This window comes from Lissotriton helveticus, chromosome 5_1, assembly GCF_964261635.1.
Source record: "Lissotriton helveticus chromosome 5_1, aLisHel1.1, whole genome shotgun sequence".
NCBI lineage: Eukaryota > Metazoa > Chordata > Amphibia > Caudata > Salamandridae > Lissotriton > Lissotriton helveticus.
Window position 1 is genome coordinate 297,270,973 of NC_136065.1, and position 18,402 is coordinate 297,289,374.

The 18,402-nt window shown below is 45.0% G+C and overlaps 1 protein-coding gene across 1 annotated transcript in view; it reads right to left on the reverse strand.

Moving 5' to 3' along the window:
* Positions 1-1,305: 1,305 nt before the first annotated feature.
* PGD (phosphogluconate dehydrogenase) overlaps positions 1,306-18,402 on the reverse strand; it is a 52,320-nt gene continuing 35,223 nt past the window's right edge. The window contains exons 10-13 of the mRNA XM_078642260.1: positions 7,635-7,768; positions 6,546-6,645; positions 2,177-2,299; positions 1,306-1,552 (exon numbers count right to left, since the gene is read on the reverse strand). Of these exons, the coding sequence (XP_078498386.1) occupies positions 1,433-1,552; positions 2,177-2,299; positions 6,546-6,645; positions 7,635-7,768 (477 nt within the window). The 3' untranslated portion in view covers positions 1,306-1,432. The remainder of the gene's footprint in view (positions 1,553-2,176; positions 2,300-6,545; positions 6,646-7,634; positions 7,769-18,402) is intronic.

Genomic DNA, 18,402 nt, shown 5'->3' on the forward strand with positions numbered 1-18,402 from the left:
GGACCCTCCAGATCAAACTGTGGGGAGGGGTCCAGTCCTCTAAGTTTGAGTGTAACTCCTGTCCAGACTACGAAAAAGGGAATGTGTAGTGGGTCACTTAGGATAGTACTAAAGTACTTCCAGTTGGACGCATCTCAGTAGTCATAAATTATGTCAAGTAAATTACTTTTCTGGCAAGTAGGAAGTGATCTATCTCCTTTCAAGCCTAGCATGGTAAAAGCTCCAAGTAATGCACAGTATTGGTTGGTTGGGGACTGGAACTGGTCAAAATGTACACTTTCTGTATTACAACCCCACCCTTTCACATGGCTGGCTGAGAAGGCCTAAAGACACTTAAACAATGCAATTCCATTACATATTTGTTTTTAAAGAATCATAGGGTGCAATTCTGGCGACAACAAAACACCTAAAAAGACAAAGAAAATACAAAGTTATAACCTTTGCTTTCACTTTCGCCGTACTCATGGGACCTTCACTGTCACCACACAATATTCAGCAGGTTTCCAACCATACAATATCACATTACATTAGGAACAATATAACAAACTACAAACAGTATGAAAAGAGATTTAACTGCATTCTGATTCACTTTCGTATTCCCATCTTAATTCTACCTACCACAAGCAAGGGTGGAGGTGAGACTTATGGTAACATTAAAGACTTAGCTCTCATTACCACCATCCTCACTCAACTTTAACTTCCACTACACATCTTAACCTTTTGCAAGTTACAAACGAAGATGATCATGCTGGTCTTACGGGGAAAGGGGTTACCTCGCTGCATATATGATGTGCCCTGCAGGGAGTGCAATGGAAAATGCTCATTCCCAGCCTGCCCATTTCATATTTGAGGCCACTAAGCATGTGCCTTGCAGCAGGAAGAAGCAGACTTAACAGTTCTGATCCAGCAATCGACTAGGATACAAATAACGGGCCTTGCAAGTAAATCTAAATAGTTGGTAACAATAGCCACGACCTATGTAACTGCATAGCCTAGCAAAGTACCAATCAATCTACACCCCTGGCAAAGCACTGACTATCTCATCCAAGGCCAAGAATGGACCACCCCAAGTTGTACACTGAACTAGACACCCTCCTAACTCTTCCTTTCAGAACTAAAGAACTTGCCACTAACTCAAAACATGAAAGAGAAGGTCCTGGACCTCAAAATAAATGCAAAATTCTACTCTTGCCGTTGGACTTTGGGTTCCAACAACTATATCCCTTCAGGGCGACGAAGAGGGGTAACCAATTTGAAGAATAGTGGACAAACAACTAGAGTAAAAACCACACAGCAACAAAAGCATAGAAAAAGTAGATTTATTGTGTTCTAATACTTTGATCTTTTAATCTTGAAAGTGTGAATTGGCGTACTGCGCTAAGCAGTGCTCTGGTTGGGAGGAAAATGTAGATTTTACACACCAATGCCTCCGTTAGGCATTGTAGGATGTCGAGGAAACGTTCCCTCCATGGCCGGTCCAATTGGTGTGGATAAACTGTCCTGGTTTGGAGAGCAGTTCGTATGTGTGTGCGCCAAAGTAATCCCGCTGAGCCTGTGAAACACAAAAAAGTACTTTAAGTCTTGGTGGAAAAGGGGCACAACCCAGAGATTCCATAGCGTCTGGGAGAAACACCTCCCAATATCCATACACAACCCCAAATGTTATGATACGAAGCTCAAAAAGCAGTAGTGGACGCTCACACTGGGAAACAGTGCTTGTGCCGCAAGCTGCTCTAAATAGTACTATTTGTGTTTAAACCTGGGGTGCAATCCACAGGAACTGGAGAGTAAATAGGCAGTTACATTCACAAGTACAAAATCCCATGAGATTATGAAGCTACCGTCTGTACTGGGAATTAAGTTTCAATTTTGTAACTAAAACTAGTATGCACATTTCTACTGGGCAATAGCTCAGAAGACCAGAGTTCATCTAAACTTGCATAGATGTGTGTGTGTGTGCCATACTCCCTCATAAATGGAGGCCGTCTTCCTTATCATCATGGGACGTACTTTTCATCATTGGCACTAGCATCTCCATAATAACCTAGACTGTTTTCTCAGATTGCCTAGGCTAAAGTTCCTTTACACCAGTGATTGAAGCTCAATAACTACACTGAACCACAGTATGCATTTCTCCTGTTTAGACCACAGCTACGTGTGACAAAGTAGGTCTCACCTGGATTAGGTTGGCTGGGAGCATCTCATGCCGGTAACCATCATAGAAGGAGAGAGCGGTGGTGAAACAGGGCATGGGAATACCAAGCTGTACCCCAGTGCTGACAACCCGGCGCCAGGAATCCTGAAAATGTCAAAAGGAGGGGAAACGGTTTAGCTCATCACAAAGGCCACAGCAGAGCCATCAAAGGAATCTTTAAAATATTAGAACTTTTAAAGATGCGGTCATTTAGGTACATTTTTCAGGCTACACCGGGGAGTTAAGATGCCCCTTAAAGCAATCAAAGTGAGCAGGTGACTGAAGACTGAATGGTAGGAGACAAGGTGAGTCGGTGGATGAGGGGGTGGACAAAGAAGATACACTGAGATATGGAACGAGCAAATCATATGCCTTGCAAATTGGAAATTGTTGTGTAGGTGTAAGCTAATTGCGTCCTGAGGCGGAAAGCCGGGACTTTGCTAAAAATTACTGTGCTGATTTTATGTTCGTCGCATTTTAATGATAATTGCACATTTAGCCTGAGTCACAGAATTAATTGCTTCTGACCTGCCTTTACACCGCCGCACCTTTAGCGGCTACATAGCTCCCCAAAATTGGAACTTTGTCAGTGACTTCAGGGCTGTTCGAGTTGACAACCTTTGCCTGACTCTACCTCCAGCAGCCGATTGGACGCTGCCTGGGGGGGCGCCATCTTGGGTGAGGAGCTGGGTCAGGGACACCAGTTGAGCGCTAGGCCCCTCCCACCCTCCCGCCCTCGAACACTACAAAATGGAGCTCATACCCCGGAGGCGCAGCGGACGGGCGCAGCGGGCGCGCCGAAGGCGCGCCAAAGGCAAGCCCGTCTTCGCCCATCCGCGCCCGCCCGGGCCCAGGGGCCAGGAATCCTGGCCACCTCACCACCTACTCAGCAACAGCCCTTAGGGAACTGCAGTACCCTACTCCTCCGGTACCGCCAGGTGTGTCTGAACGGTCCGCACTTTTAGGCATCTCCAAATATTCACCAAGTCCTCATACCGGACCTGACTACAGTATCAGCCACTCCCACTCTCATGCACCTCCACAGGCGTCAAGCACTGATACACATCTCCGAGTATTCTATCTTAACACTCGCTCCATGGTGAAACACCAGCTTGATCTATTCCTTTTGCTCACCACGGATAGACCTGACGTATTGCTACTCACCGAGACCTGGCTCACTCCGGACTCTCATCCTGACATCTTAGCTGCACTACCCCCTGACTATTATATCCTCAATGTCAATCGCCCTCTGAACCGCCCTGGAGGCGGAGTAGCGGCTATTATTCACAAAAAATTCAGATTTCTCACCTCCGCTTCACTCACCCTACCCGGGACAGATAACTTAGTCATCAGTCTGGATACCGGAGGTGGCGCACTTGCAATTGTACTACTTTATCGTCCCCCCTTGTCGATGCCATCTTTCCCTCTATCCTTGAGTGAACAGGTGGCTGACCTGCTTACGCACAACTCAAGAATCGCCATATTCGGCGATTTCAATTATTGGTACGACAACGACCTTGCAGGGCCTCATGCCACAGAACTCTTTGAAACTCTGACCTGCCTGAACCTTACACAACACATCTCCTCACCTACCCACTCCAAAGGCCATATTCTTGATCACGTCTGGACCCACAATCTCGCCTTGTCCCGCCCTAACATTTCTCCCTGCCTCTGGTCAGACCATCACCTGATAGAGGTTACTATTACCATTACAGGGAGCATTAAGGCCCCTACCCTTCCTGGCGGACAATGTCGCAAATGGAACTCTTATGATTCCCAGGGGTTTCTCGACTTTGCAGGTAACACCTGTCCCACCATCAACCTAGCATCCGGTATCGACTCTATGGAAGGTGTAATTACCACCTGGCTGCAAGCGGCCAGTGACAAATTTGCCCCTCTCACTAGATTTGCTCACACAAGGTGTGGCAATTCCCATCGCTGGTTCTCTGAGGAACTTAAAATACAAAAATTTAAACTACGCCAGCTTGAACGCAAATGGAGACGGGGTTACTCTACGGAGGACCGTGCTGAGTATGTGAAGGCCCGTTATGAATATAAAAGTGCCATCATTAAAGCTAAGACCTCACATATCTCTGAAAGAATCAACTCAGCCTCTAATAAATCCAAAGAAATCTTTAAAATCATGAATGATTTCTCCTCTGATCAAAGAATCCTCCCCTCCCAGGCTCCAACCCAAGACACTTGCAATGCGCTCAATACTTATTTTATTCAGAAAATCGTTGACATCAAGAACGCCATCTCCCCCTCCACTCCCTTTACTCCCTCAGACTCCTCCCCTCTCAATCCCTATACCTTCACTCAGTTCCCAGCTATTACTCCCAGTACCCTTACTGAGCTCACAACCCGTATTAAATCAGGTTCTCCCAAGGACTGTTGTCCCCCCCCGGTCCTCAGGGCAGTTCTCAGCTCTACCGGACAGCATACTCCCCCTCCTGAACACCTCCCTAAGTACTGGCACGGTCCCCTCTGCGTTTAAACAGGCCATATTGGTTCCCCTCCTAAAAAAAGCCGGAGCCGACCCTGCCAATCCTGCTAATTACAGGCCTATCTCCCTTTTACCCTATTCTTCCAAACTGTTGGAGGCCCATGTGACTACTTGTCTATCGGCATTTATAGAAAGCTCTGACTTCCTGGTACCTAACCAGGCAGGCTTTAGGCCAGCCCATTCTACCGAGGCAGTTATCTTAAAAGTCATCGATACTCTTCGGGGGAATGCTGACAGAGGGTCCCCACAGGCACTTGTCCTTTTGGATCTCTCGGCCGCGTTCGACACGGTGGACCATGACATTCTTCTCCACCGTGTCGGACAAGCAGGCATCCAGGGCCCTGCACAGGATTGGATCAAGTCCTTCCTTTCTGGCAGAGTGCAAACTGTCCATCTAGGCCCCTTCACTGCGACCCAGGTATCCACCACCTGTGGAGTCCCCCAGGGATCCTCCCTTTCACCCCTCCTTTTTAATTTATACCTCCGCCCGCTAATTCATTCACTCAGTAACTGGAACTGCACTGTTCTCAACTACGCAGATCATCTTTCCCTTAGACACCCCGGATGCCGCATCTAACTTCCAGGCAGTAATGCTGCACATCCAACAATGGATGATTTCTAACCAGCTTAAATTAAATCCGGAAAAAACGGAACTTATCCTGCCTGGTACCAGCTCAGCACACTGGGGACCTCAATTCTGGCCAGCTGAGCTGGGCACTGCCCCTATTCCGTCGAGTGCAGTAAAAAGCCTAGGTGTCACCATTGACAGGGACCTCACTCTCAAAACCCACGTCGGAGCTATCATCTCTGCTAGCATGTTCCAGCTACGTAAAATCCGAAAGATCTCTCACCTGCTTTCCCACGAGGCCTTGGTTCAAATCGTCATTTCCCTCGTCCTTTCCCGCCTCGACTTCTCCAACTCCCTCTTCTGGGGCCTATCCAGGTCCCTGCTGCACCGCCTCCAGATGGTGCAGAACCAGGCAGCAAGACTCATTTGTAAAGTCCCCAAATGGCAATCGGCTAGACCCCTCCTGGCCAAGCTGCACTGGCTGCCCATCGAACAAAGGGCTGCCTTCAAATTGGATGCCTAATCTATAAAGCCCGGCATACCAAATGCCCGGCCTTTCTGAAATCCCTCATTAACCCACACTGCCCCATTCGCAATCTCCGCTCTGCCCATCTTCACCTTCTCACCGTCCCAGCGATCAAGTTAAAAAAACAGGGTGGCCGGAGATTTAGTTTCCTGGCACCCAAGCTGTGGAACTCCATTCCCCTACACATCAAAACCTCTGACACCTTGCTGAGCTTTAGAAAGAGCCTAAAGACCTGGCTCTTCTCGAACTCCCATTAGCTCTCAATTCTACCTCAATTCCAACCTCAGCGCCAGGAAACCTCCGGTGTCAGTGCGCTCTATAAATTTAGCCTAACATTAACATTAACAAGAGGATAGATACATGATAGATGGACGGTGGTGGTCAGGGGCAAAACACCACGTGGGTGTAGGAAATGGCAGGTCTCTGGCTCTGCAAAAGAGATCTAGTTCCATGGTAAAGAAGTCAAACATAGGGAGACAAGGTATGTGAGAGTTAAAATATACAGCATGATGAGGTCCCAGGTTATGTAGAAGCGGAGAAGGTGAGCAGGACTCAGACTGTACACATGGAGAGCAGAAGGGGGGGGGGGGGGGGGGGGGGGGTATTCCAGGTTCATGAGGCGGGAGTTTGCACCTGTGAATTTCAGGAAGTAACTGGTCTAGCTTAACACACCATCAAACTAATTAGACTAGTGTTCTTTTCATACAGAACGTGTAATCAATCCGTTGTTTCTGCATATCATTCTCCTCACCTGACATCTTTCCATTTCCTTCTTGAAGAACTCATCTAGCAGCAAGTTCTGTAGGTTTGGATTTCCCTCAAAAGCCTCTTTGATTTTTCCCAGGAAAACACTAAAAGAAAATAATATAAAAAAGGATGGTCATTTGATGCATTTCAACGGACAATGTGAAAGGCAGATGAGGAGAGTTCTCTGGTGTTCATGGGTGTGGAGCCCTGCATTTCTATTAGTGTAGGTTTAAAAAAAAAACATTGAATTGGATGAGGAATTAGTAAATTGCGCCCAGATGCTGACGGACCCTAAACCTAACCCCTTTATGGGCATTAAGATCTATTAGCATCTTTCAGATGAATGGAACCTATAGCATATCTGCAATTAAAGTGTTGGGGTCATAAGATAGGTGTCTCCCCCCCCCCCTCCCACATCCTCCCTGCTTGTAGCAAAGGGAACCCATCAGGTCCTAAATGTGGGTTAAGCAATCAAAGATTGGTTCTGGAGGGGACCATGGATGAACAAAACAGAAGATATACCATCTAGCATGCTCTCCTGGCTTTTGAGGCGATTACAATGCTATAAGCCTCGAATGTCCTTTCGGGTGATTATATATATATATATATATATATATATATATATATATATATATATATATATATAGTATTAAACTCTACTTAAATCTTTCCAGGAGCAAGTCTTCGCTGTGTGTTTGCTGCTCAGAAAACCTGTGGCTAGCACGCATGCCCAATGGAGAGAGTTCCTTACACAGTTCCCATAAGGACTTTGCACAAACCTATAAGTCTCAGTGTCACCACAACAATGTTCAGTACAGCTCCTCTACATATGGTAAAATGGAGCAGACTAATGAGTAGATTCCTTTAGGTAAAGAAAGATTCTAGTTCTACATTTGATCTTAATGGTTACTAAATTCCGATGAAAGACTTTTCACTTTTGGCAATAAAAACACAAAATCACACTATTTAAAATATTACTTTCTGGTGTGATATGATGTGGGTCTGGTGAATGAAAGGCTGTAAACCTGAGGTGCACTTGGCACTGACCACACCTCAAGGTAAGCATTGCTCACCACTATAACACCTTCCTCACCTCCGGATGATGCAACCTCCCCTCCACATCATCGCGATGCCACCGTAATTGAGTGTCCAGCCAAACTCCTTCGCCGCCTCCCGGAACAGGATAAATCCCTGGGCATACGATATGATTTTGGAGGCATAGAGAGCCTGTGGAGGTTAGAAAAAATTCATGAAGTTGCTTACTGTGTTAAGTTTGCACCACATGCACACAAACAATAGTTATCTGGCATATGAGAAATTCATTTGCTATGGTCATCCTTGACAGAACACTCAGCATATTGGTACCAAAGTATTTTATTAGTTTTGAATCGGATACCCTCTGAAAAAGGAAGCATACAACGAAAGTGGGTTACAAGCTGGGCACCAGTCATTAACATCCGAAAAAGGACTCTTTGTGAAACGGAGATAAACTGCCCTGATCGGTCATATACTAGGTAGGCATGCTGATTTGGCATTTTGCTTTGGGGGAGCTGTGACTAATCTGCATAGCTTTAGCCACTCTTACTTCATGGCCAATATGTCATTTTCCTTTTGCTCCCTGGTTACCAATATATGTTGCTGCACTCTGCTCGGGCAGATTTATAATGGTTATTGCCACCAGAGAGGGAGTAACCCACTGTTCCGTTCTCAAGCCACAATAATGGGCCAGAACAGGTGGCCAATACAGAGTATCAGGTCATTCAGGATTGTGGTACGTAAAATTTACGTTCATGTAATTATTGAAAATTTCATACAAATTACACATAATTATGTTAAAAGAAAATCCGACATTCTGCGCTACGTTTTAGTATGGAATGTGTGCTTGCGTCAATCTGATGTGAAGTCACGTTATGGTAAAAATAAAAAGCACAAAAAAACACAGCGGCTGAGAACAGCTGCCCGTGTTCGGATTGTTCACGCTGTTCAGGTGTCAATCAGGCAGCAGGGTGTGATTTCAGGGATGTTCATATAAAAAGTGTATCGTGAAACTTCTGAAATTATGCTGGAATACTTTAAATTCCACCAGTGGCTAGCTTTTAGTAACCCATCTCCCAGATCTAACCAAGCAACTGAAAATAAACAAGACCACCACCATCGTCTGCTTCATGTACCTGCGGCTGAAAACAAACTGCAAGCAAACAATAGTTTGGGACAACATTCTAAGGAGGTAATTTAGAGCTCGGCAAGTAGTCCAGCAGCCCCTGCTGCAGAGGAGGACCACCTGACTTGCTTGGAAATCTCCACTTGTTGCAATGATCCTTTCTAAGAGGCCACCGCAGCTGGAGCACTTGCCTCAAATCTTGAATGTTGGCATTATTTGTTGTTTTGCAGAAATATCCCCCTACTCTGGCATTATTAGACAAAGACATGGCTATACTGTGGAGGGTGGGCCTCTGGGTAGTGGTGTTTGACAGAGGAGCCACCTGAAACTACCATTGGAAACTGGTGGTTCCCCCACCTCTCAAGTTATAAGAGGAGGGATTGTTTCTGGGGCACCGATTCCCACTCCACCAAACTCTAAATGAACCTCTAGCGTCCCAAGCCAATTTCAGCATTCCAAACAGGTTAATATAGACGATTTACACAGGAAACACCGGAACCACATTTTCTGTCATAACTCAATGCTCCTTGTTTTAGGTTTGCTGAAAGACCAAGGCGGAGTGGCCAGCTAGAATTTGTACTTGTCTCACAAGTGACACAAAACACATCCCCTCAAAGTACTGGCATTGAAGGGGATCTCTGTGCCACTGGGAGCAGACCAGACAAGCAATTCTTGTAATTCTCGTCTGGATAGGAAGGAGATCAGTGCATGTCCTTTCATAGCCTCTCAACCTACAATAACAATTGGTAGCATCTCTCGATACTCCATAAAGACATTAAGGGCCTGATTTACTCCATCCTCCTGACAGATACCGCTTGCCAAAACTATGAAAGGCCTGGCTGGGCCAGCAGACATGTCAAGCATTGAGCCATCACAACAGTTCCTGACAAGGCACTGACAGTGCTGAAAAAACAAGCGAAGCAGGAGCGACTCATGCTGCAAAGGGGCCCCACCCCTGTTGCTCTGCACAGTTCTAGTTCAAGGGAACTGTATCACAACCGCATCAAAGTGAAGATATCTGTATTGGCCAGCAGTCTGCTGCGGGCTTGACTTGGTGACATTGCCGCTCCTCATGAAGAAAACTAAAGCCACACTGCTGCCGAAGTGGGAACTCAGGATCAGCCTGGCGGCTGAAACTGCTATAGAAGCATCATTGTCATGAAACTTGGTCGGGAGGACGCAACTTCTGCGTCCAGGCACCAGCCTGCAGTTAGTCATAAGGACCACCACTGGTGAAGATTGGTGGGACAGAGCAGGTCTGTCCAGCGTGTCCGCGCTGCAAACCCCGACCTGAACAAGGTTGCTTCTGTGGCCCCACGAAGAAAAGTACCAGCAGTGTAAGGGTGAGAACACATCTCCTGCCCGCTGTACAGTCTGAACGGCAACACAACCAAGATCAGGGCTTGGTCTGCCAATGGAATCATAAACTGACAAGCGCAGGCAAGTCCACAGCACCGCGCAGGACTATTTAACCAAGGATTGAAAAGACATTGAAACAAAGGGCAAATGAGCTCAACCACTACGTTTGAGCCCAGTAATCCCAGTGTGCCCTATGGACACCCAAGGAGGCTTGACTGTCATCTGAAGACATTTACACTTTTTCATCTTAAGACATTTTAACTTTTCACTATTACTTTTACACTTCTATTACTGGCTATTGCCTATAATTTGCAAATAAATAAAAAAAATCAAAGTCCTGCCACAGTCCGCTTATTGTCTTTACCAATGCTTTTTTATTTATTCATTCATTTAGTTGAACAGACCAGTAGACAGCCAATACTGTCTTCAGGGCACTCCTCAAAAACAAATAAACGTTTTACTTTGCACCTGCGTTGCTCCGGTGGATCTAGAAACTGCTTCTTATTTTCTAGTCATGTTTGTTTGTGAACTGTGTTCACAAAAACAGGATATCCCAATAAGACAATTTAGAGAATAGTTAAGAATTAAAAAACAGGGAGCAGTATTCATGTGAAAATAAGCAGAACGTGAAATATAAATAATAAACAATACAAGAATTCACGTAGTGCAAAGCTTCTAACCCCAGAGTTTTGTCAGAGAGTTAACTAACACCCAGTCCCCTTGCCCACTATAGTAACCCATGAGAATCCCTGTAACAGAATACCTGCATGTAGGCTTTACCGGAGTGTAATACCAATCCATCCTTGAAGACCTATTGGCTTTAATATAGGCTTTTCACACTATACAAGTCAGGTCTACTGCTTTTGTCATAACCCATCATTGTAAACAGATCATACATACGACAATTGACATAATGTTTCACAATAAACCAATCAGGCCTACTGCCTTCCACTTTGGATTATCAGCATTGAGAATTGAGCACAAGATTTGCTACAATGCAACCACTGATACAGTCATAACATTACAAATATGTACATAATTATAATAATAATCCACATTTGTAAAGAGCACAATCACCCGTAAGGGTCTCTAGGCGCTGGGGCCGTCGGGAAGATTAAGCAAGCTGTTGCCCAGGGTCACATGGTGCTGGCTAATCTGCCGCCGGTGCCGGGGATCGAACCGTGACCCCCAGATTCCGGAGTCAGTCGCCCTAGCCGCGGTGCCACACCTCTTCCGCTGGCAAAACAATATACAGCCCTCCGAAACAAGCACAAGGATTCTCAAACCCTAAATCTAGGTCTTCGGTTCATCACAGGGTTAACCCAACAACAAAGGCTTGACCTACTACAGTAAACCGAGATTCCAGGTCGGTAACCTTTAATGTTGGCTTGTCACCATCATCACCTCAGTGCAGAAGGTTTCTTACAAGTCTGCCGGTAGGCAAACAGCCATCAAATTTATAAAATATGTATTCAAAATAATACAAAATACATAATCTACGACCTCTCGCAAAAGTCCCAGCAGAAATATGACAAGTGTTAGAAGTGTTGACCAATAACAAAACAGTGGCCTACTGTAATCTGTGAAATTCTGTGTAATAAAATATATTTGTGCAAACTTTAGCACAGTGTAATGACAATCCAACTTACAGACCTATTGGCTATGACAAACAATTTTCAAAATAAACTGGTTAGGTTTACTATGGATGCATAAATGTTCATAATAAACATGTCAGAACTAAGGCTTAGGACATACATATTACCAATAAACCAATCAAGCTTCTCGCCTTTATTAATCGTTTGTCACCTTTCCCCGATTAGGCACAATGAATTCTACATAAGCTTTTCCGCAAGGCAACCGTCAGGCATACAGTCAGAAAGTTATATATAGCTACACAAAACTTCAGTTGAAAAAAGCAATAGTCACCCCCTCCAAGGAAGTTAAAGGAGATTATCAAACTACAAATGTATCCACAGAGTTCATCAGAGAGGGAAACTAGAGATGGACACCAACCCCAAAACCCTTGCCTACTACAGTTATCTGAGAAGCTCCAAATAATGCAATCTGTCTACAGTCTTTAACACGGTACAATAACAATCTACTTTACAAAGGCATATCAGCAATAAAATATGATTGTGCACAATAAATACGTCAGGCCTACTGTGTTTGTCATACATCTCCATAATAAAAAGATTAGGCCCATTGCCTCTTGCATAACTCTTCCAAGGACCCAATCAGGATATATATATATATATATATATATATATATATATATATATATATATATATATACACTCACTGAAAAAACCATAGGTTATAGACCATATATAGTTAGGAATTAGCATTTACAAAACCTTGAAAATTCACTGAAAAAACCATAGGTTATAGACCATATATAGTTAGGAATTAGCATTTAAAAAACCTTATTTTACTCACACAAAACCATTGAAATTCCATATATAGTTAGTTGCACTAACTATATATCGCGCACCTGCAATCCACTGCTGATGATGTCACATATTACATCATTCATGACATGGTCAGTGACATCACTGATGACATCACTGATGACATCTCAAATGACATCACTGATGACATCTCATTTGACATCAATGACCACATCACTGATGATATCATTCATGTGACAATACAATGCATCTCCTCACATTTTAATATAACCTCTGTTTCACCCAGTGTTAAATACAGAATATAATTTTTGAAACCATTGACACACCAATACTAGTTACTACATACGCACTCACTGATTCCTACGTCTACACACACCTTCACTCATTCACCCATACTATCATTCATACATACAATCACTCATCTTTACAACACTATCATATGCACTCATACACCTATACAGACACTCACAGTCTGCCACTCATCCATGGAGTTACTCACACACCTAGTCAGTCCTGTAAAGAATCAATGACACTTCCATTTTCTTGTCTATACAGTTAAACATGGAGCACCTTACATTTTCAAACATATACTAACACATACTTACCTTGTTATACAATCATTGATACAAGTACACATTGATCTGCACAGAGTCACACACCTCCCAGCCAGCCACACACACTCAGTCTCCCATACAAATACTTGGACAATCAATCAGTAACCCATATAGTTAATCATATAGCTACTGATCAAAACATGCAGCAGTTTACAGAACAACAGACATAATGATGCACAAATTAAGACACTTTAGTCACTAACCCATGCACTCAGTGAGACACATTTAATCACTCACTCATGCATTCAGTCATGCACCTACTAAATCCTTTGTCCAGACACTTATACTTCCACTCATTCTTCAATATGTAAGACACATTTTAACTTTACAGAAACATACAGTCACTGGATGTTGTCATCAGTGATGTCATCAGTGATGTCATTTGAGATGTCATCAGTGATGTCATCAGTGATGTCACTGACCATGTCATGAATGATGTAATATGTGACATCATCAGCAGTGGATTGCAGGTGCGCGATATATAGTTAGTGCAACTAACTATATATGGAATTTCAATGGTTTTGTGTGAGTAAAATAAGGTTTTTTAAATGCTAATTCCTAACTATATATGGTCTATAACCTATGGTTTTTTCAGTGAATTTTCAAGGTTTTGTAAATGCTAATTCCTAACTATATATGGTCTATAACCTATGGTTTTTTCAGTGAATTTCAATGGTTTTTTAATAGCAAATATCATAAGCTGTCGAATGTCAAGTACGTGGTAAGTGAAAACATTTTCGTGTTTATGCACACTGATCTGCTTTGAATGGTGCCCCCCCCCCCCCCTCATTTCTATTAGGAGTACTCTCTCTTTGCAGATAGTGAAAGGTAGTTAACGCAGGTCTTTGCCCCCATTGTAATCCGTCGTGCCTGCTTCTCTCTCCATTTGATTCATTGTTATCCAAGTATTTACTGTTTTAGAATTAGTTCTCTTTGGTTCATTCTCTATTTACAAACAAACACAGAGTCGCAATACTCTGTTTAGTCTTTGCAGATAACGAAAAATCGTGTAAAAAAAAAAAAGAAAAGGAATCGAGCAAAATCAGTAGGCCACTAATGGGATCTCTTTTTGACCTCGCTAAAATAGAAACATTAGGAACAACCCCTCATGACAAATACAAAACTAGTGAGATGAACTGAACTCCACACAATGATGGCTGCAAAACAGCTCGGCTCCGCCACCCACCCCGCCCAAAATAACGATAAAGAACGGCTGCCATGATTGGTTGCGGAATGACCACGACGGAGCTACGAAATGGTGCTGCTCTCATGCTAACCCCAGCTTCAGTCTGAAACATCCAGAAACACTGTAGACTACCAATTCGATCAGTTCCGGTAGCGCCCCAATGTAACCCGGTAGAGAAGAACTAGCCCTCCCCTCTTTGACTGATGGTTCTTGTTGCCTGTCCCTTCTGTTGTCATTTAACAGAACTATTTAGCCTGCTGAAAGGGGTTGTGTTCCGACCGCTGGTTGGTGGAGACATTTTGACTATATTCTGTACCTGCGTTGTCGCGTAATGCGTCATATGACGCGCCGCGTTAGCGCATCCGGAAGTCATCCGGGGCGCGCAGCGTGTAACGTAAGCATAACAAGTCATGTGACTTGTTAATAAAACTTTTCATTGGTTCATTTTACTTTTCTTATTGTAATGATGAAAGGCTTGGTCATATGACCTAAAAATTACGCTTTTCATTACTTCCGAACATTATTTTTTCTTAAATATATGTTATAATGTTCCAGGCTAATGTACTTTCCCGGAAATTTTACAACTGTCCTGCAAGTAAAATATATTCTTTTTTCGAGAAAAAGAGCGTTTCTTCGTCCCATGACGGAGCCGTTGAGCAAAAGAGGGTCGACCTGCTGTCTTAGTCGCCGATACGCCTGAATATGAGATTCTTATCGATCACTTTATGTTGCAGGAATAGAAAACACAACAGCCCTTGACCATTTATCTTTACTGCGTTCCTTCGTATTATACCTTTTACCCTTCATGTAATTGGTCTGCTTTATTTCACTTGCCTTTTAATGATTCTAAAACAGTGACTATTATTAAAAACTTTACCAATGTATATACTACTACCATGTTTTCTTTTAAAAACCTTTATTGTGAAAATTTCATTATACAAATACGAGCCTATAACCACGTGGGCCGGCCACGGAGCAAACTGTAATCGTATATGATGAATAGACATTTACACTGTAGAGGAACGTAACGGGCGGGCCATTACGTTGCAAGAACTAAGGTGTCTAACAGTTACGGAATCGGTGGACGTACATTTTATAATTAAAATACGACAGGGCCAGTTACAATAAAATTATCTAGATATACATTTGCGGGCAAGTACCATGGGTGACGTTAATTCGAACTTTCAACAGTACAGTAATCAATAACACATCAGAACTTAATATCAATAGGGATGTCGAAATATTCAATCAATTCTCGTCCCCGCCCGCCATTTGCTTCAAAACTGCATACGTATCTCGTGATTTCAAGGTTCTGCAACCAGTACACAACAAGGAGTTACGAGTCCCATTTATTCTGGCGCCATTTTGGGCGAGGACGGGCAGGTCCAGGATATAGTCAAAATGTCTCTACCAACCATCGACTATGATGATGTTCATATGCTGTATTTATTAGAGTAACACTCATCTGTCCACATGAAATTAATTTGCCACAATCTAAACATGTCATTTTAATCTTTCCAAAGTTCTTCTAAATATTTGGGACCGTTTCCCTTGCCTCTGAAGCTCTCAGTGCCACTTCTTTGATGAATGTACTAGCAGGTCAGGGGTTCTCCTCCAAATCTCTCTTTTATGCAGCACTATAATTAATTGGTGCCACCTCTCCATATGACGATGCATGGTATAGTTACCACAACTATATTTTTTTTCGGTTCCTCTGGAGAGTTCATCGTGGCAGATGAAGCGTGTAACGTACCGGGCATTTACCTTTTTTTGCATGTACAGGAAAGGAAAAAAAAAAAATCGAGCGTCCGAGTTCTAAGGTGTCCCAGGGCCATTTTAGTGGACCAGGCCCAAATCCAAAGAACAGGCCGCCATTTTGAGAGTCCTGTTGCAGCCGCCTGTCGCTGTAGCATCAAGAGCAGCCGAAACTCAGCTGAATGGCAACTGAAACGGTAAAGGGGCACCCCACTACAGCAGACGAGCCAGGCCCAAATCCAAAGAACAGCTATCTCACAGGCTAATGGGGCGACCCACGCCGAGTTTCAGCATTGTAGGATGACCACACAAGTACAGCAACTTGCTAGACATCACCTCGGTGCCATCCGGATCTCGGCGCCCCACTGCAGATGAAGTGCCTCTCAACTATGAAACCACCACGGTGACATCCGGATCTTGGCGCGTTGTGCTGCCTTCGGCCTATTCGCACATCGGTCCGCTACTGACGCCATCTCACAGGCTAATGGGGCGACCCACGCCGAGTTTCAGCATTGTAGGATGACCACACCAGTACAGCAACTTGCTAGACATCACCTCGGTGCCATCCGGATCTCGGCGCCCCACTGCAGATGAAGTGCCTCTCAACTATGAAACCACCACGGTGACATCCGGATCTTGGCGCGTTGTGCTGCCTTCGGCCTATTCGCACATCGGTCCGCTACTGACGCCATCTCACAGGCTAATGGGGCGACCCACGCCGAGTTTCAGCATTGTAGGATGACCACACCAGTACAGCAACTTGCTAGACATCACCTCGGTGCCATCCGGATCTCGGCGCCCCACTGCAGATGAAGTGCCTCTCAACTATGAAACCACCACGGTGACATCCGGATCTTGGCGCGTTGTGCTGCCTTCGGCCTATTCGCACATCGGTCCGCTACTGACGCCATCTCACAGGCTAATGGGGTGACCCACGCCGAGTTTCAGCATTGTAGGATGACCACACCAACTTGCTAGACATCACCTCAGTGCCATCCGAATCTTGGCATCTCAACGCCTAGTGGTATCTTCCATACAAAAAATATTGTTACGCTGCCTTTGGCCCCATTCGCACATCAGTCCGCAACTTAGACATCACCTCGGTGCCATCCGGATCTTGGCATCTCAGCGCCTTGTGGTGTCAGTCAGAAAATATTGTTGTGCTGCCTTCGGCCTATTCGCACATCGGTCCGCTACTGACGCCATCTCACAGGCCAACGGGGCGCCCCACGCCGACTTTCAGCATTGTAGGATGGCCACACCAGTGCGGCAACTTGCTACACACCACCTCGGTGCCATCCGGATCTTGGCATCTCAGCGCCTTGTGGTCTCTTCTACACCGGAAATATAGTAGAAAATATTGTTGCGCTGCCTTTGGCCCCATTCACACATCAGTCCGCTACTGACACCATCTCACAGGCCAACGGGGCGCCCCACGCCGACTTTCAACATTGTAGGATGGCCACAGAAGTGCGACAACTTACTAGACACCACCTCGGTGCCATCCGGATCTTGGCGCGTTGTGCTGCCTTCGGCCTATTCGCACATCGGTCCGCTACTGACGCAAACTCACAGGCCAACGGGGCGCCCCACGCCGACTTTCAGCATTGTAGGATGGCCACACCAGTGCGGCAACTTCCTACACACCACCTCGGTGCCATCCGGATCTTGGCGCGTAGTGAAGCTGCAGCAGCTGCAAATAAGCTTCAGACAGTGTTACAACCGCTGCTCAGAACTCTCAACTATGACACCACCTCGATGCCATCCGGATCTTGGCGCGTTGTGTTGCCTTCGGCCTATTCGCACATCGGTCCGCTACTGACGCCGCCTCACGTGCCAACGTATTTTCTCCGCATTTTATACCCTATGCCGCATAACAGGTCATGTGACTTGTTTATAAAACTTTTCATTGGTTCATTTTACTTTTGGTTTCCTAATGATGGAAGGCTTGATCATATGACCTAAAAACAACACTTTTCATTGGATGAAAACTTTTTTTTTCCCCCCAAACGATGAAAGCCCCACCTTGTTTCTGGATGTTTCAGACTGAAGCTGGCGTCACCATGAGAGCACCACCATCTCGTAGCTCCGTCGTGGTCATTCCGCGAGCAATCATGGCAGCCGCTCCCCACCAGAAGCCTGCAGGAGTCGGGGCCCCCAAAACTTTTGATGAATTCTCAAGGCGGAGGGGACGCTTTCGAGAATGGGGTCCAAGACCTAGCAGACAAGCGTCCGATTTCCAAGGTGTCCCAGGGCCATTTCAGTGGACCAGGCCCAAAAAGGAAACAGCCTGCCGCCATTTTGAGAGTCCTGTGACAGCCGCCTATCGCTGCACCGCAAGAGTGGGCGCAACTCAGCTGAATGGCGGATTTTGACAC